Here is a 20299-nt window from a genome sequence, read left to right on the forward strand (position 1 = left end):
GCAACAGTTTGGGCCGCCTGGCTCGTTGCAAACTAATTTGCCAGAATTTTACATAATGACATTATGAATATTTAGACTATATTTTTTGGGGGGGGCATCCACCGGTTAGATAAAAAAAAAATACAGAACGGTTCCGTATTTCACTGAAAGAATAAATGTTTTGTTTTCGAGATGATAGTTTCCGGATTCGACCATATTAATGACCTAAGGCTCGTATTTCTGTGTGTTATTATGTTATAATTAAGTCAATGATTTGATAGAGCAGTCTGAGTGATGGTAGGCACAAGCAGACTCGTAAGCATTCATTCAAATAGCACTTTGTGCGTTTTGCCAGCAGCTCTTCGTTGTGCTTCAAGCATTGGGCCGTTTATGACTTCAAGCCTATCAACTCCCGAGATTAGGCTGGTGTAACCAGCAAGTTAGCAGGGTGCGCGCTAATAGCTTTTCAATCGGTGACGTAACTCGCTCTGAGACTTGGAGTAGTTGTTCCCCTTGCTCTGCGGCTTTTGGAGAGATGGGTAACGATGCTTCGAGGGTGGCTGTTGTCGATGTGTTGCTGGTTCAAGCCCAGGTAGGAGCGAGGAGAGGGACGGAAGCTATACTGTTACACTGGCAATACTAAAGTGTCTATTAGAACATCCCAATAGTTTTTTTTGGTCCTCCAATAATCGGTATCGGTGTTGAAAAATCATAATCGGTCGACCTCTACCAGAAACAGAGGACTTTCTTCTGAAACTCGTCAGTGTGTTCTTGTTCTGAGAAAGGAAGAAACTGAAGATATCGGACAATGCTGTGTACCACTCCCTTCACAGAACAGAGCAAACTGTCTCTAACCAGAATAGAAAGAGTGGGAGGCCCCGGTGCACAACTGAGCAAGAGGACAAGTACATTAGTGTCTAGTTTGAGAAACAGACACCTCACAAGTCTTAAACTGGCAGCTTCATTAAATAGTACCCGCGAAACACCAGTCTCAACGTCAACAGTGAAGAGGCGACTCCGGGATGCTGGCCTTCTAGGCAGAGTTGCAAAGAGAAAGCCATATCTCAGACTGGCCAATAAAAAGAAAAGATTACGATGGGCAAAAGAACAGACACTGGACAGAGGAACTCTGCTTAGAAGGACAGCATCCCAGAGTCACCTCTTCACTGTTGACGTTGAGACTGGTGTTTACGCCTATGTAGATATTCCATTTAAAAAATCAGTCGCTTCCAGCTACAATAGTCATTTACAACAATAAACATGTCTACACTGTATTTCTGATCAATTTGATGTTATTTTAATGGACAAAAAAATGTGCTTTTCTTTAAAAAATAAAGGCATTTCTAATTGTCCCCAAACTTATGAACGGTAGTGTATACTTGGTCATAACAGACTTTATATGGGCAACTAAAACTCAGAATAAAGTCTGTCACGTTCGTTATACGAAGGAGATCAAGGTGCAGCGTGGTATGCGTACATTCTCTATTTATTAAATGAATGCCGAACAAAAACAATAAAGAACAAACGAAAGCATTTTTTTTAAACTATTGGAACAAAGACTTAAAAATAAATTACATTGGAACAAGATGGAGGGAATGTTGGAACATAACTAACAAAATTACAATTAACAAAAATGCATGCTTAATCCAGTATAAATTAATGTATAGAATGTATTATACGAGACAAAATTCTCATTCTACAGCACAACGGAGAGTCATGTCTTAAGTGTAAAACTAACAATGACTCAATAATCCATGCCTTCTGGGGGTGACGTCGAGAAACAAAATGGTGGAGCTTGAGGTCAGGGTAGGCCGTCATTGTAAATAATAATTTGTTCTTAACTGACTTGCCATGTTAAATAAAGGTTAAATAAATAAAATAAATGTGGCAGAGTGATGAGGACGCTGGAGATGGGGTTGTGGGCAGGTGGGTCTGGGCATGTTCTTTTGATGTTTGAATGTGTTTGTATGCTGTCTTGTATATGTGTTTGTTTGGCATTGTTTGAAGAAGAAAACCATCGTTAAAAAAAGGTATGCACACATTGTGTCCTGTCCGTTAGACTGTCCATGAACAAATTGCAAGATGCCTAATCTAGCCAATTTCAGACAACCTTAAGAAATGATCAACCCTATCAAACGCCTTCGACAGGTCAATAAATGAGGCAGTACATGATTTTATTGTTTTGTATTGTATTGTTTCAATGAATTGACTATCTTCCAGAAGGCAGCTGGATTTACACCATTCACAGATATTTCAAGAAGTATGTACATTCAGCTTTTCTAATCAGGGATAGACATCTATTTCTCAAGCGTCTGAAGGACTGCCAGTCAGACGAAGAATCAGTCAGCCCAAGCTGAATTTCTCTCCTGAAGTTTCTCTGATAGTTAATGTGTGAACCAGGAATTAGCTCTATCCTTTAACTTTAGGTTCTTGAACGGTGAATACTTGTCTGCAATACAGTTTAGCAAAGTAGTAAAACAATTTAGAGCCTGATCCGAGTCAGAAATCTGTGTTTCATCATTTTCTTTCAATTCACAAGATGTATGTTGAAGTCAGAAGTGTACATACACCTTAGCCAAATGTTTTAATTTAAACTCAATTTCACAATTCTTGACATTCAAGTAATCCAAGTAAAAATTCCCTGTCTTAGGTCAGTTAGGATCACCACTTTATTAAGAATGTGAAATGCCAGAATAATAGTAGAGAATTATATATTTAAGCTTTATTCCTTTCATCACATTTCCAGTGGGTCAGAAATGTACATACACTCAATTAGTATTTGGTAGTATTGCCTTTAAATTGTTTAACTTGGGTCAAATGTTTTGGGTAGCCTTACACAAGTTCCCCACAATAAGATGGGTGAATTTTGGCCCATTCCTCCTGACAGAGCTGGTGTAACCGAGTCAGGTTTGTAGGCCTCCTTGCTCACACACGCTTTTTCATTTCTGCCCACAAATTTTCTATAGGATTGAGGTCAGGGTTTTGTGATGGCCACACTAAATACCTTGACTTTGTTGTCCTTAAGCCATTTTGCCACAACTTTGGAAGTATGCTTGGGGTCATTATCCATTTGGAAGACCCATTTACAACCAAGCTTTAACTTCCTGACTGATGTCTTGAGATGTTGCTTGAATATATCCACAGAATTTTCCTCCTCATGATGCCATCTATTTTGTGAAGTGCACCAGTCCCTCCTGCAGCAAAGCACCCCCTACAACGTGATGCTGTCACCCCCGTGCTTCATGGTTGGGATGGTGTTCTTTGGTTTGCAAGCCTCCCCCTTTTTTTTCTGAACATAACGATGGCCAAACAGTTCTATTTTTGTTTCATCAGACCAGGGGACATTTCTCCAAAAAGTATGATCTTTGTCCCCATGTGCAGTTGCAAACCGTCGTCTGGATTTTTTAATGGCGGTTTTGGAGCAGTGGCTTCTTCCTTGCTGAGCGGCCTTTCAGGTTATGTCGATATAAGACTCGTTTTACTGTGAATATAGATACTTTTGTATCACGGCTGGATGTGATACAGCCTGGATTCGAACCAGGGACTGTAGTGACACCACTTGCACTAAGATGCCGTGTCTTAGACCGCTGCGTTCATGTGTGTGTTTCCTCCAGCATCTTCACAAGGTCCTTTGCTGATTGATTTGCACTTTTCGCACCAAAGTATGTTCATGTCTAGGAACGTGTCAGAACGTGTCTCCTTCCTGAGCGGTATGATGGCTGCGTGGTCCCATGGTGTTTAAACTTGCGTACTATTGTTTGTACAGATGAACGTGGTACCTTCAGGCATTTTGGAAATTGCTCCCAAGGATGAACCAGACTTGGGGAGGTCTACAATTTTTTTGATTTTACCATTTCTTTTGATTTTCCCATGATGTCAAGCAAAGAGTCACTGAGTTTGAAGGTAGGCCTTGAAATACATTCACAGATACACCTCCAATTGACTCCAATTATGTCAATTACCATATCAGAAGCTTCTAAAGTCATGACATTTTCTGGAATTTTCCAAGCCGTTTAAAAGGCACAGTCAAATTAGTGTATGTAAACTTCTGACTCACTGGAATTGTGATACAATGAATTATGAGTGAAATAATCTGTCTGTAAACAATTCTTGGAAACATTATTTGTGTCATGCACAAAGAAGATGTCCTAACCGACTTTCCAAAACTATAGTTTGTTAGCAAGTCATTTGTGGAGTGGTTGAAAAATGAGTTTTAATGACTCCAACCTAAGTGTATGTAAACTTCCGACATCAACTGTATCTCACCAGAGAAAGCATCCAAGTGAGCGAAACAGCGCCTCCGTCTCTGTATGTGTAGGCAGGCCATCTATCCAATGCTGTCTGGTCAAAAAGAGTATGACATTGTTGCCGCCCGAAGCATTGAATGCAAGGGAAGCCAGCGAGCATTTGGCCTCCCTTGTTAAAAAGTATAAATACACAATTAGTGAGCTCAACTGTGAATGGTCCTGGAACACCAAAAAACTGTCAAAATATTGACTAAAGGGAAGCCAGTTCATGCCTATTTTTAAAGGCTTCATTTTCTCTGGCTATCACATAAAAAAATTTGTTGGATAGGTGGGGGCTCTCAGAGTGAGTTTTTGCCTTTTAAGCATTCTAGTACAGTTAAATAATTGATTTTAAAACATTTGACACATTATGAAGACTATTTGGAATTTCCATCTGCGTTGTCGTGACGGTGGATTTCTGAAGACAAACAAAAGGCATCTCAGTGCAAGAGGCGTTTTCACTTCCTGACAGTCCCTGATTCGATAAACTTACAAACAGGCTGTATCACATCTAGCCGTGATTGGGAGTCCCATGAATATGAATATTTTTTAGGACTGTTGCGTGCGCTATGCTATTCAGCGGTTTCTGAGATCCTCGACAGGGATGGGTAGCGTCAAGTCCGGGTTTCTCAGTGCAAGAGGCGGTCCCTGATTCGGGCTGTCATTGTAAATAAGAATTTCTGAATGTTCTGAAACGTCTTGTCTAGCTAAATAAAAGTTACACACACACACACCACACTGACCAAAAAGTAATGGTTGGCATTTATGTATCAAATCAAATTTATTTATATAGCCCTTCGTACATCAGCTGATATCTCAAAGTGCTGTACAGAAACCCAGCCTAAAACCCCAAACAGCAAGCAATGCAGGTGTAGAAGCAAAGTATGTCCCCATTACAAGTAAAACATAATCAAAACCTATTTCTTTCACTTACTTACTGTGCTGTTTCGTTGTTCATTTGTTTAGTCGTTTCATTCTCAACCAGGATTTCTATGAAACGCCGTTTGTGTGGGTCTTTGCTATGGAACGCCGTTTGTGTGGGTCTTTGCTATGGAACGCCGTTTGTGTGGGTCTTTGCTATGGAACGCCGTTTGTGTGAGTCTTTGCTATGGAACGCCGTTTGGGTGGGTCTTTGCTATGGAACGCCGTTTGGGTGGGTCTTTGCTATGGAACGCCGTTTGGGTGGGTCTTTGCTATGGAACGCCGTTTGGGTGGGTCTTTGCTATGGAACGCCGTTTGGGTGGGTCTTTGCTATGGAACGCCATTTGGGTGGGTCTTTGCTATGGAACGCCGTTTGGGTCTTTGCGTGTCAAAGAAAACAATGACCAGTAGATAACACTATTTGATGTGTCAAAAAAGCTCGTTGACCAATCACGACCTGAATATGACTGCACATCACATAATAATTGAACGCCTTCATACATTTTTTACGGCGTTATTACACCATCACTTGTATTTCATGTCACAACGATTCATCGATACGTATGCTATGATGCTAGCACCTACCGTGCTGGTCATAAAAAAGCTAGCTAGCTCATGGATGTAAATAATGTTCTTCCCTAAAAACATAGCAAAACAACAATCAGTTTCAGGAGCTCCAGTTAGCTAGCCACAATAAGGATTAGCCACAATAGTGGACTTTGCAGTTAGCCTTCAAAATAAAAGTATGTAGTAGTAATTTTGAAGGCAAACCGTAAGTTCCACTATTGTGCCAAGTCCAGTCGAGCCTCACTAGCCAGATGAAGCTAGCACGACTGCTTATAATGTTAGCTTTGGGCAACAGGGTTAAGTAGCTGGCTAGCTATTTATTTTCATGAACTGAAGTTCAATTTCAATAGGCGAACAGCAAGTGGTAACCTAGCTAATACTTACACGCAAGGATTCCTAAATCATTGCCAAGAATAATGAAAATTACTGCAGCTTCCACTGGTCATTGTTTTCAGGCTAGTTGTAGTGGTGCAAGCTAGGTACCAAGCTAAAACTAGCTACCCCAGAAGTTGCGGTCGAACAAATGCTTTATTACCAACGCGGTATTGTAAACACATCGTTCGTGGCCGGTGTTTGCAGACTTTTTTGTACAGCTTTGACAGTGCTGCTGTATCTTTTTTGGCACGCAAAGACCCAAATGGCTTTCCAAAGTATGTATGTCTTCAAGCTAATAACAGTGACGCCATTACTGTGTAACTCCGGTAGGGCAACATCTGAAAAATAGCGCACTTGGTATTGTGTACCGGTGCTCGACCAGTCGGCGAAAGCGAACATCACCCACGACAGAGAACGGTTGATTGTCAAGGGCAATGAATTTCATTATCTTGGCTTTAATGGATTTCACTTTGAATTATCTCGCTGAAATGTTCTTACTCTTTCAAATGACTGCTCGATCCACACAGCAGACATTTTGGGCTAGGTTACGAATGCTGTGTTGCACATATAGCGCAACATTTTATGTGGCGTCATTACGGCATGTACCTAAGTTATATAGGTATACACGTCAGCTTTGACAACGGTTTAGCATTAAACTAGACATTGGCCGATACCGATGTTGGCATTTTTAGTTAATATCAGCTGATTCCGATATGTTCACCGATATCATGCATCCCTACTAAATTTGCCATAAAGTAGCCCGAGAGTATTTTTGAAATTGTATTATTGTAATGCATCCGAGCATGTTTTCCACAAACTGCTCTATCCCTGGTGAGTCCGGTAACAGTACGGTGTCCAGAGGGACTACTTTATGTGAGAACTGGAAACCTCACTGGATGTGTCTGTCAAAACCCCAACAGGTTATCAATTTAGTCTCCGGGAGACATTTAGGTGACACATTGTATCACTTTAAATGCTTATCCTCATAGCAAATAACAAAATAAGTTTTGAATGCAACACATACTTTCGCAAGGCACTGTATTCGGCCCCCTTGAACTTTGCGACCTTTTGCCACATTTTAGGCTTCAAACATAAAGATATAAAACTGTATTTTTTTGTGAAGAATCAACAACAAGTGGGACACAATCATGAAGTGGAACGACATTTATTGGATATTTCAAACTTTTTTAACAAATCAAAAACTGAAAAATTGGGCGTGCAAAATTATTCAGCCCCTTTACTTTCAGTGCAGCAAACTCTCTCCAGAAGTTCAGTGAGGATCTCTGAATGATCCAATGTTTACCTAAATGACTAATGATGATAAATACAATCCACCTGTGTGTAATCAAGTGTCCGTATAAATGCACCTGCACTGTGATAGTCTCAGAGGTCCGTTAAAAGCGCAGAGAGCATCATGAAGAACAAGGAACACACCAGGCAGGTCCGAGATACTGTTGTGAAGAAGTTTAAAGCCGGATTTGGATACAAAAAGATTTCCCAAGCTTTAAACATCCCAAGGAGCACTGTGCAAGCGATAATATTGAAATGGAAGGAGTATCAGACCACTGCAAATCTACCAAGACCTGGCCGTCCCTCTAAACTTTCAGCTCATACAAGGAGAAGACTGATCAGAGATGCAGCCAAGAGGCCCATAATCACTCTGGATGAACTGCAGAGATCTACAGCTGAGGTGGGAGACTCTGTCCATAGGACAACAATCAGTCGTATATTGCACAAATCTGGCCTTTATGGAAGAGTGGCAAGAAGAAAGCCATTTCTTAAAGATATCCATAAAAAGTGTTGTTTAAAGTTTGCCACAAGCCACCTGGGAGGCACACCAAACATGTGGAAGAAGGTGCTCTGGTCAGATGAAACCAAAATTGAACTTTTTGGCAACAATGCAAAACGTTATGTTTGGCGTAAAAGCAACACAGCTGAACACACCATCCCCACTGTCAAACATGGTGGTGGCAGCATCATGGTTTGGGCCTGCTTTTCTTCAGCAGGGACAGGGAAGATGGTTAAAATTGATGGGAAGATGGATGGAGCCAAATACAGGACCATTCTGGAAGAAAACCTGATGGAGTCTGCAAAAGACCTGAGACTGGGACGGAGATTTGTCTTCCAACAAGACAATGATCCAAAACATAAAGCAAAATCTACAATGGAATGGTTCAAAAATAAACATATCCAGGTGTTAGAATGGCCAAGTCAAAGTCCAGACCTGAATCCAATCGAGAATCTGTGGAAAGAACTGAAAACTGCTGTTCACAAATGCTCTCCATCCAACCTCACTGAGCTCGAGCTGTTTTGCAAGGAGGAATGGGAAAAATTTCAGTCTCTCGATGTGCAAAACTGATAGAGACATACCCCAAGTGACTTACAGCTGTAATCGCAGCAAAAGGTGGCGCTACAAAGTATTAACTTAAGGGGGCTGAATAATTTTGCACGCCCAATTTTTCAGTTTTTGATTTGTTAAAAAAGTTTGAAATATCCAATAAATGTCGTTCCACTTCATGATTGTGTCCCACTTGTTGTTGATTCTTCACAAAAAAATACAGTTTTATATCTTTATGTTTGAAGCCTGAAATGTGGCAAAAGGTCGCAAAGTTCAAGGGGGCCGAATACTTTCGCAAGGCACTGTATATACAAATGCATCCCAAGTCATCATAAGCATTTTGCTAAGAAGCCTGGAGAATTAAAAGAAAATAGACATTAATGAGGGGAACGTAAATGTTCACATCAAATGTTATTCCAAATCTGTCCTAGAGTCCATTTCCTGTCCTCTGAGGCCCCCATGTCTCCAAAAGAAAAAACAAACCCGGCCCGCAAAGTTGTAATTCCTTCAGCTACACTCAACGTATTTGTTTAGTTTTACCCACTTTTTAAATTAGGAAGAGGGAGATCAAAAATCAAAAAAGGAAATGTCTACATCAGAAGACTTCCACATCCTCTCAAGCAGTAACTGGAGTATGAGGCTAAAACAAAAAAAACGTACCAATGTTGCTAATTACATAATAACAATAACGCATCAAAAGACTTGAGTGCCGTCTGTCTAAAAAAACTGTAGTGCAGAACTTATTTAGCCACAGGTCATGCAAGGGTCTGCTAGCTGTGCCAGGTATGTAATAAACATAACGTACCACTTACATTACAGTACAGCAGACAACTGGGCCAACATCATAAACACACTGTAAATGATGCTCACTGGGTCACACCAGTTTAGCAGCACAGCTTTCCCTGGATAGCAGAGATTAGCCATGAGAAATGTAGATGCAGCATTTCTGGAAACTGCTTCAATTGCACTGTTGTTTTCCAGTCAAACAAAGATGAGGACATCTTGCAAAGCTCTATCCTGGATGCAGTCTCCTTAGGGCAAAAGTACACTAAAGCCATAATCTGCAGCCCAATAGATTTTCTTCTGCTCTACATATTGATGAAATCCATAACAGAGGGAAAGGGCAATGACCTGGGAGAGAGGGATCATGGAGCTTGTGGGTGGGGGTGGGGGGGCAAACTCAACATCAAGCAGTCCATGGAAAGTGTGTTCCTTCAACATCAGTATTCCTGTTAATACTGCAAAACAAGGCATATACTTTCTACACAATACTAAAGTATATGGGGTGTTCTGTTCTGGATTGCCATTCCACCCAAATTTTCAAATATGTAGACTTGTTCTCAATCCAATGCTCACTATACTGGACTGTGCCAATTCTTCAATGATTACTTCTCCACACAATAAGAGCAACATACCTGCTGCTTCCAGTATTCTCACTATACTACAGTAGCAACCAAGTCTGGGGTCTGGTCTGAATGACTTCCACTACGGCCTGCTGGTGAAATCATCAGCCTAGATTTATACTGATACTAGTAAGTGCAGACAGACAGCAGCTGTAAAAGTCACTCTCTCTGCTCTGGACCCCCCAAAGACAACCGAAACCCCAGAGCCCTGATCTAGTGTATGCCTTACTGTGTGTAGACTAGTACGCTTTTCATAATTGAAATGTGAGTAAAGTTTTATACTGGAGCAAAAACTTGCTACAGGCAATGCCATATGTCTCAGCAAAGAAAACTGTATAAAACAATGATCAGAGGAACAGCTGATGACCCGAGTTTTGACACCAATGCCAATGTGTCCCTATGGGTATTGTCTGTCTACCACCACAACGATGCATGTTTGTGTAGAAAGTGTGGCAAGTATAGTATCTACAGCCTTACGATAAACAATTAAATGTTCATTTCAAGCACTTCCTAATACAAAGCATATGCACAATGTCCCCAAACAATGCCTCCGTTCTACTAAATAACAGCTGAAACTGCTTAAGCAGTCTCAAATAGACTTGAGCCGTTTACATGACAGAAACTCTAACCAACATAAGGGACTGGAAACCACAGAGAAATCATGGCTAAACAAAGACCATATGGTAAGTTTCAGACAGACTTCCACTCTCAGATACTACAGCGTTCCTTTTTCATACAAAATTATACATTTTCCCATATATCACCTCATGGTATTAAACATCTAAAAATGTGTTTGAATGCACAACTACACATTTAGTCAAATTAACTTTAGAGCCTATTTAGACTAGCAATCGCAGATAAACATGTGGAGTATTAAAATCATGCAAACACACTACTGTATACAGTATTGCCATGGCATCAACAGTTGCTATATAAACAACTGCTATATATTATAATGTCAACATTTCCTTTTGCCTTAAGTCCCAGTTGTTCCCTCCCCATCACCACAGAGCTGACTCTGAGCTTAGCTAGATGGCCTTCACTTATTGTGAAGGTTCTGAGTAGGCCAAGGCAGAGTACAGACAAGGGACTGTTGTTGGAGGAGCGCTGAGTCAGAGAGAGAGCAGGGAGCCAAACAACACAAAGTCACAGACATAACGTGGCATATGCATCTATGTATATGCTATGGGTTGAAGAGTAAGAACAACATGTTTTCCTCATATGTGATCTTGGTGAAGATGTTGGTTTTCTGAACCATTGCAGTTGGTGGAGTGAGGTTCATTGTGCAGGAGTTTCCTTACATTTACGTCCCAGAGCAGAGGCCTAATTGTCACTTTTGAAGCATATATAAAAAATTGCCAGAGTACTACACTTCCTTTAACAAAAATAGCCTGTTCTATAAATAAACTTTTCTGAAAAGACTGAATGCCTGTTCAGAAATTGGGGTTGAGGAAAAACACCTCTCCCTCACACACATTCATACATGTAACATGGTTACTGTAAGGCATGTGAATATCTTTTTCTTCTTCTTACCCTGAATCTATGCAGTAGGAGGAGCAACTGACAAAATACCAGCTCAATCAGATGACTGAGGAATGTTATGAGAACAACAAATGAACACAAGGTTGCCAAATCTTTACAGATAGCAGTATGACCTTGTCATTGATCTCATGCCAAGCTTTTCACCTGAACTCTTTCAGTTCACTTGCCATGGATCCAGTAACACAATATGCTCCAAGTTAACATTAAAGTGAGGCCTTCCTTGACTTCTCTGCTCCCCACTGCTTACATTTCTCGCTTCCTCTGCTCTAGTAACTGTGATCATTGGCATGTACCATTACCTCGTTCCTGGCGATACAGTAACCGACACCAGTCTGAGCCCAGGGAGGCAAGGAACATTTGATTTATTAACACATTTTTTTCATTATTGTGTTCAGACAGAGACAGAATTAGTGCCACACTAAACATCTCCAACATCCACAGAGTCATTCTATACCATGCTCAAGGTTAGAGTCAGCTCAACCTACAATTACTGAGTCAAGCCATCTGTTGTTGACCAGAAGTTCCCCTACTGTCTCTCTGCTTCTGTAAACAACAGATAAAGAAATCGCATGGTCCTATTTTTAATAGACTCAATGCAGTGTTTGGGCTGTCTCTGGGACCCCCCTAAAACAAGCCTCGAGGATCCATCCCCCCACACCCCTTCAGGCAGCCCAGATGAATGCCATACTACACTGGTTTACTGTCATTGTCCCCCATTAAGAGGCCTTTCAGTGAGATGACAGCGATAAGAGACAGTCTGCTCTGAGATCATTCTAAGCCATTCAGACAGCTGTGTTTGGTGAGTCGAGGATGCATAATCCACCACACACATGAATTAGGCACAGGCTGGAGAGGGTTGTGGAGGGGGCAGTGTGTTTTTACAAGCCTTACTTAATCCCTCTGAGCAGCCAATGCAGGGCAGCTGGGAGCAGTGTAATGTTTAAACTGTATGGTAGTAAGCTAAAGAGTCTGTCTGGGAAGGAGAAGGGTAATGTAAGGACACTATGGGACATTTCCACTAAGGATTTACCAAGGTGTTTAAGTGACTTTTCTGTTTCCATCTACGTGGACCGACACCCGTGTCTCACTGGCCAAGATGACATCCTGCTCTGACTTGGAGCCAAGGCAAGGCCCTGGGTACTTTTCATCTGTCATTTACATAACAATGGCTAACTATGAACTTTAACACCTCCTCACAAAGCAAAGGTCTTGAGTGATGCAGAGGTTGTTGATACTGCTCACCACAAGTCTTTAGGAAACACAATAACACTAGAGCTCAGATTAACATAAAACACTGGCGATACCCTGGTGTGGGGGTAAGTCTAGATGGAAAAGCACGATTCTCATATTAATTAATGGAACGACATTGACTACACTCCCAAGATTTATATTTCACTAATATTTCAAATGAGGAATATTGTGAAATGTGTAGGTGTGTGGTGCATGATAACTTAGCCAGACCAGAAGGGAGCTAGCTGCTGTAAATCACAGAGACCTCAGGAATAGGGCTCCACAAGGACTCTAATATTGTAGTACTTCAAAAGGCTTGAACTCCTCCCTGTGCCATAGATGCACCCAGCCAGTCTCATTCCTTTTGCTGAACCACTAACAGATTCTATGACTGGTCACCTGCAGTTTGACCAGGTCTCAAGTTCTCTCCTGATTGGCTCTGTAGTCAAGATGCAGCTGTGGATTTCTGATTGGTGCCTAGGATGGAGCAGACTGGATATAACCTGGTTTCTGGGAATGTGCTTGGCCATTAACCAAAGACGGACTTACTGAGACAGAAAAACAGGGCCAAAAAGGCTTAGGCTAAAATTCTAACAATGTATTCAAAAGACACAAAAAAAATGCATGAGCTCTTCTCCTTTAGGATGACCTTGTATAGCTAGGAACTGTAAGACACCTGCTACTGTTTTTTGTTGTTTTTTCTTTACCAGTGAAACTTCTTTTTAGACATGGCTTGCTTCCTGATATAACAGTTTCCTTCATGCAACATTGTGTTTAATACTAAACTGGGAGAGTACATTTACACCACCTGGCCCTGTCAATACATGTCTACAATAAATGATCCAGTTCCAATTAGGGTGTTGAAGGCGCTTGCACTTCGTAACAGCCTCAGGTCAATGCAACACAGTCTAACCTGTATGAAACAGTTGCAACAGGGTCTAGCCTAACCAGTAAGATAAAGTTGCAGCAAAATAGGCTAACCTATAACAGACTGGAGGTGTCAGGTGAGGACATGCCTTTAGGGGATTACTGTCTCCTATTTCAAAACAAAAAGATGCACTTGGGCCGTGAGAAACAGGGGGGCGGGGAGGAGGTGCATAGGGAAGGGTAGCTGGGACTAGGATGTACTCTATGAACTTTAAAGACACAGCTGGAAACGCTGAGCAAGACTTTTTAATTACTGTAGACACTCCACTTAATTCCTGATCAAGTATGTTTGTTTATTCCATGTGTAACTGTGTTGTTTTGTGTCACCCTGCTTTGCTTTATCTTGGCCAGATCACAGTTATAAATTAGAACTTGTTCTCAACTAGCCTACCTGGTTAAGTAAAGGTGAAATAAAAAAATATATATTTTTTTTAATTCTCAGCTGAGTTGCTCATTAACTTGAATCCCTATTGCAGGTAGATCGTTGTAGATTAAAGGGATCCTGAAAGACATTTAGCATTGATTTGACACTAACATTGTGGTAGTCCTTGGATAAAATAACTATTATATTACAAGGGCTATTTGGCAAATGGCTGATTTCATACAACTATTTATACTGGCATTCCTTGTTTTTGTGAAAAGAATGAATGTCTGGCTCTGGAATTAATTTCACTGCAAGGTCAAGCTGACACATAGCCCTAAAATAGAATCAGGATATTTTGTTTATATTGCTCTTGATGAGCTCTTTATAAAAAGCACAGTATGTGGTATTGATGAAAGCAAAATGAATGTGGTCTGTGGAGCTAGATGATCCACAGTAACCCCACTACTACAGTATATGAGGAGGGTTTTCTCAGTCAATAGACATAATGACACATGGGTATGGTATTGACTAAGGCTGTCCATCTATAGGCCACATAGAATATGTATGGGCCAATAGCTCAACTTGAAAACCTCTCATGAGACACTTCTCAAAACTAGTAAATTCATATGATGGGGTGAATTCTATGCAAAACCAGAATTCAACCTAAACATAATAAATCTGTTATTAAAAGGCAGGTCTTCAACTGCTTCAGATATTTTTTTCATGAGTGAACACTTTGGAAAGTGTGTTTAAATGTATTCAGTCCAAGACTCTTCCACAACCGCCAATGGCATGTTTCGCCAGGGAGAATGAGAGTTGACTATCGGATCACAGTTTAGATCATTTATCTACCTACTAACACTAAGGGGACCAGTGGAAACAGTAAACTGTAGCCAATCTTGTGGACAGAATATTTTTTTTTTAATAGCAAAGCAAGTGTGAGAAGTGGTTATGTGGGTGTTAACTATCAAAGAGGATGGTTACAGAGATACGGACGGACTGTTCCTAAGCAACCTAAATGTGAAAAACACCCACGGGTTTGCAACTCCCACTGTTAAAATACGTTAGTCAGCCATAAGCAATGGTTATGTTTTACAACAGCATCAGATACAATACCGTTATTTGTGGAAATAATATTTGCATATAGTCTCTCACTTTTATAATTACAAGCTAATAAAGGTTTCTAGGTTTATAATCTACGTATATCTTATCTTCCGTATGTCATATGGGCACATTAATAGTACTAAACACAGAGTACTTTCCTATAGACAATCACAACCCAAAACTGCCTTGGGCCTCTTGAAAACTCAAAGTATTCCAGTGACTCAGAAGGAATCTTCAACTCCTACATATTTCAGTGAATGTATTCTGCCTTAAAAATCCATCTGTCAAAAACATTGGAACAGTTCTGAAATGTACATTGATTTATGAAATGTAATGTGTTCAAAAAAACAACAAAAAAACTCTAGTTGCCTGACTTTTGGTTTATCCCCAGCTTCCAGATTAGGTACGTACTCATCCAAGATGACAGATGTACCCAATTTAAAGTGTTTAAATCGCCCCCTTCATAGCCACACTTCCTCTCTGGCACTGATGCCATCTGATTACAGTCACTGTCTTCATTTTTTATTTAAACTTTATTTAAGTAGGAAACTATTTAACTGTGACTACTTATGAGTCACACTCAGTGGAAGTTAGTCACTCCCTGTAGGATCTTTAGGAAACACAGCCTGGAAAAGTCACTCCCAAATGATTCAGTCACAACTATGGAGAAACTACCATGGAGGCTGTTACTGAAATAACTTTATGGCAGAGGGCTTCATCGCTATGACAGTCACAGAGCCATACGGATTGATGAATGAATGAAAACATTGTCAGGAAAGAACATACCACCACAACCGCAAAACCCCATTGAAAAGTAATGCATGTTCTTACATCGCTCTTCCTAAACTTTGCTTTAAAACTCTTCATCTTAGGCCTGGTCCATACAGTTTCCCACGTGTCCAGGTGAGCCTCTGAAACAAACAAAAATATTAAAAGTATAAGATATGTAACTCATAAGTCGTCTCTAAAGTGCAACAGGGAGAAGCAACATGTGCAAATGTAACACTTTTGTCTGATTTCATGGTAACTTATTTGAGAGTTGGCCCTTATTATTATTATGCATGTGTAACTGTAATTTTAACCATTTGCAATATAAACGTGTCTTGCACTCATCCGCGCAATAGCCTTCCCAGCACTAATGAATAAAAACAAACTATTTGGACAGAACGTATAGGCTGATACAAAGTATCCATCGCGAGTCCCATGGCACGGTTTGAAGTTATTTTGAGGTGGTCACAGTAACGTTAGCCTGTAGCAATAGATTGCTGTATGTAATTGCTACAATTAGTGCACAACGTTCAACGGCAACATATTTTATTTGTACTCCGATACATTTGTATCATTCAACCACGCTTGCTCTTTAGCGAAAGATAGGAACAGCTAGCAAGCTAACAATTCAGTCTAGCATCAACTTTGTAAATAATGTATGAACACGCTGCACACTTACCCTTTACAAGTTGGGACTCAGTAATATTCTGTTCGACAGCCTACAGATTTGACTAAATTGTCAGTCGGTAGAAATATATTAAAATAGAATCGACAAACAGAAAAGGAATAGCTAGTGTGAACAAATAGCCCGCCTAGATAGGCTATGCTGGCTAGGTTCAGGCTGAATACATTAAAAGTTGGACTATTCAAGTGCCTACCGCTTTGCTCGGAAGCTAGCTCACTGAGTGTTACTCCAGTTGAAATGGTGACGTCATTCCTCCCCCGTGACCAAATATTTCTGCATATTCCCAATCATGAATAAACCTTTTGTAGGCTAAATGTGCAATTGAATTATAGTCTTGTGTTTATTGTAATATTTGACAACAATTACAACAGGTAAACACTTCACAACACCAACGTGACTGATCACACTTCTCTAATAGGTAGACAACAATAGCATATACGCAAAAGCACACTACATTTCTCCTAAAGGCTGCACCCCATAGGTATGCGCAAACATAGCAACACTACTGTATAAGCTACAAATAGACAGTGTTCTGCCCTTCTGTCTATTTTTCATATTTTCTCCGATGCAAATCTATTCTCTCACTGTTAACATTAATTGTTTTACTTATGAGATGGTTTATGTCTGCTTTAATGCTTTGTCTATCCAATGTGAACATCTGTGATATCATCAGGCTCTTGCTCTCTTAGCTCAGCAGAATGGTTTACTATACAAACATTTAGACCCCAAACATCAGTGCAATCTAGCCTCACCAGATATATAGGCTATTTCATGGTAGACCTACAGCATTTGAATCATGCATGAAGCCATGTTACAAAGACATCTGGCTGGATTAATGAAGCAACAAAAGTTGCCTGTGGTAGCCTACATCTGTCCATCTAATCCACATTGCCATAAAGGCTGTCACCAGCCTGGTTAGATTTTTGTTCTACAGTCAAGGCCCCCAGACATAAGCAACTTAAGCGGTCGCTTATTAGAGCCCCTGGCCACTAGGAGGCCCCAGACCAATTTGAAAATAAATATATTTAATAATATATATACAGTGGGGAGAACAAGCATTTGATAACCTGCAAAATCGTCAGTGTTTCCTACTTACAAAGCATGTAGAGGTCTATAATTTTTATCATAGGTACACTTCAACTGTGGGAGACGGAATCTAAAACAAAAATCCAGAAAATCACATTGTATGATTTCTAAGTAATTAATTAGCATTTTATTGCATGACATAAGTATTTGATCACCTACCAACCAGTAAGAATTCCGGCTCTCACAGACCTGTTCGTTTTTCTTTAAGAAGCCCCCTGTTCTCCACTCATTACCTGTATTAACTGCACCTGTTTGAACTCTTATCTGTATAAAAGACACCCGTCCACTCACTCAAACAGACTCCAACCTCTCCACAATGGCCAAGACCAGAGAGCTGTGTAAGGACATCAGGGATAAAATTGTAGACCTGCACAAGGCTGGGATGGGCTACAGCACAATAGGCAAGCAGCTTGGTGAGAAGGCAACAACTGTTGGTGCAATTATTCAAAAATGGAAGATGACGGTCAATCACCCTCGGTCTGAGGCTCCATGCAAGATCTCACCTCGTGGGGCATCAATGATCATGAGGAAGGTGAGGGATCATCCCAGAACTACACGGCAGGACCTGGTCAATGACCTGAAGAGAGCTGGGACCACAGTCTCAAAGAAAACCATTAGTAACACACTACGCCGTCATGGATTAAAATCCTGCATCGCAGGCAAGGTCCCCCTGCTCAAGCCAGCGCATGTCCTGGCCCGTCTGAAGTTCACCAGTGACCATCTGGATGATCCAGAGGAGGAATGGGAGAAGGTCATGTGGTCTGATGAGACAAAAATAGCTTTTTGGTCTAAACTACACTCGCCCTGTTTGGAGGAAGAAGGATGAGTACAACCAAGAACACCATCCCAACTGTGAAGCATGGAGGTGGAAACATCATTCTTTGGGGATGCTTTTCTGCAAAGGGGACAGGATGACTGCACTGTATTGAGGGGAGGATGGATGGAGCAATGTATTGCGAGATCTTGGCCAACAACCTCCTTTCCTCAGTAAGAGCATTGAAGATGGGAATTTAAGATTGGTAAATTAGTCAAACCATCTATCTAAACTTGCAGTAATTATGGACGAATACCAACTGGGAACGGAAGGCACGAAACCAGGCTGCCTAAGTATCAGAGACAACGATTGACAGCTGCCTCTGATTGGGAACCAAACCAGGCCAAGCACATAGAAATACAAATCAGAATACCCACATCACACCCTGGCCAAACTAAAACTAGAAACATACAAAGCAATCTACGGTCAGGGCGTGACACCGGGGACTTCCAGTTGGCTCCGACTGATTTGTATCACTCTCTCATATTATCAATATGGCATAAGTCCTGGCAAAATTAGTAGAATTGCATGAAATTTGTTGTAAAATTGCAAAATGATCTCTCTGTCCCATGGCAATTGTGTAGAACTGCAGAAAGCTTGCTTTAAAACTGGAACACTTTCTCTACGTCCCATGGCAAAAGGTGTAAAATTGAAGGACATTTTCTTTAAAACATTTATTTTCTCTCTGTCATCAACAGGAGGGACACTAAAATGTTTTTCCCGCAAGGTAGATCTCGCTCAGGGCCCGAAAAGGCTAGGGCCGACCCTGCCTACAATGCTGGGCTGGAACAAAAACATGCACACCCTATAGGTCTCAACGCAACGACTAGTACTGAAGAACAGCCTCTACCAGGCTGACCTCAACTTTGCCTCAGCATGTTGGATATTGAGCTAACTCTACCCTGGAGATTAAAGGAGCATCATTGCTCAAGTCTCATTCATGATGTAATAGCAGTGAAATATCATCCACTGAGAGTTTTATGGCAAGACTTTAGCAATTGACGAGGGGCATGAGCAAAAAATTGAATAGTATCGGTCTTTTTTTCCATTCTGTTTAACTGTTAACAGAGATGGGCAATTACTGCACCAAAACCCTCCTATGTGGGCTTTGTAGTCAGGACTGCATAATACCCGGAGTGAGATTGCATCAATGTTGCACGCTCTGCAGGGATTACACTGTTGGTGGTGTAACACTATGGGAAGTGCTTTCTATAAATCTGTCCAGTAGATGGTGGTAATATTCTGTAATTTCCTCTCTACTCATTCATCCTCACTATGGTGCTGAGATCGTGTAGGGGTGTGTGGGCTGAAAGTGCAAGATGCTCTGCTCTCAAGATATATACACTCGGTGGACAGTTTATTAGGAACACCCATCTAATACCGGGTCAGACCCCCCATTGCCTCCAGAACAGCTACAGATACGCTGTGGCGTTCAAATGTTGCACAATTGGTATCAAGGGACCTAACGTGTGCCAAGAAAAAATTCCCCACATCATTACACCACCACCACCAGCCTGTACCGTTGACACCAGGCAGAATGGGGCCATGGACTCATTCTGCTTATGCCAAATCCTGACGCAACAGGAACTGGGATTTGTCGGACCAGGCATTGTTTTTCCACTCCTCAATTGTCCAGTGTTGGTGATCGCGTACCCACTGGAGCCGCTTCTTGTTTTAAGCTGATAGGACTGGATCCCGGTGTGGTCGTCTGCTGCAATAACCCATCCATGACAAAGACCAACGAGTTGTGTGTTCAGAGAAGCCAGTCTGCACACCACTGTTGTACTGCGCTGTTATTTGCCTGTTTGTGGCTCACCTGTTAGCTTGCACGATACTTGCCATTGTCCTTTGACTTCTCTCATCAACGAGCTGTTTTCACCCACAGGACAGCCTCTGACTGGATGTTTTGT

General features: G+C 41.1%; 1 protein-coding gene across 2 annotated transcripts in view; it reads right to left on the bottom strand.

Annotated features, from left to right (window-relative positions):
- The window catches only part of LOC112257514 (ankycorbin), a 94542-nt gene extending 77799 nt beyond the window's left edge, over positions 1–16743 (bottom strand). The window contains exons 1-2 of one of the 2 annotated variants that reach the window (XM_024431140.2): positions 16683–16743; positions 15868–15947 (exon numbers count right to left, since the gene is read on the bottom strand). In XM_024431140.2, the coding sequence (XP_024286908.1) occupies positions 15868–15903 (36 nt within the window). In that variant the 5' untranslated portion in view covers positions 15904–15947; positions 16683–16743. Of the gene's footprint in view, positions 1–15867; positions 15948–16483 lie in introns of both variants that reach the window. The other variant, XM_024431139.2, reaches the window with a different exon arrangement.
- Between the last annotated feature and the right edge of the window lie 3556 nt (positions 16744–20299).

Source organism: Oncorhynchus tshawytscha, linkage group LG09 (genome assembly GCF_018296145.1).
Source record: "Oncorhynchus tshawytscha isolate Ot180627B linkage group LG09, Otsh_v2.0, whole genome shotgun sequence".
Taxonomy (NCBI): Eukaryota; Metazoa; Chordata; class Actinopteri; order Salmoniformes; family Salmonidae; genus Oncorhynchus; species Oncorhynchus tshawytscha.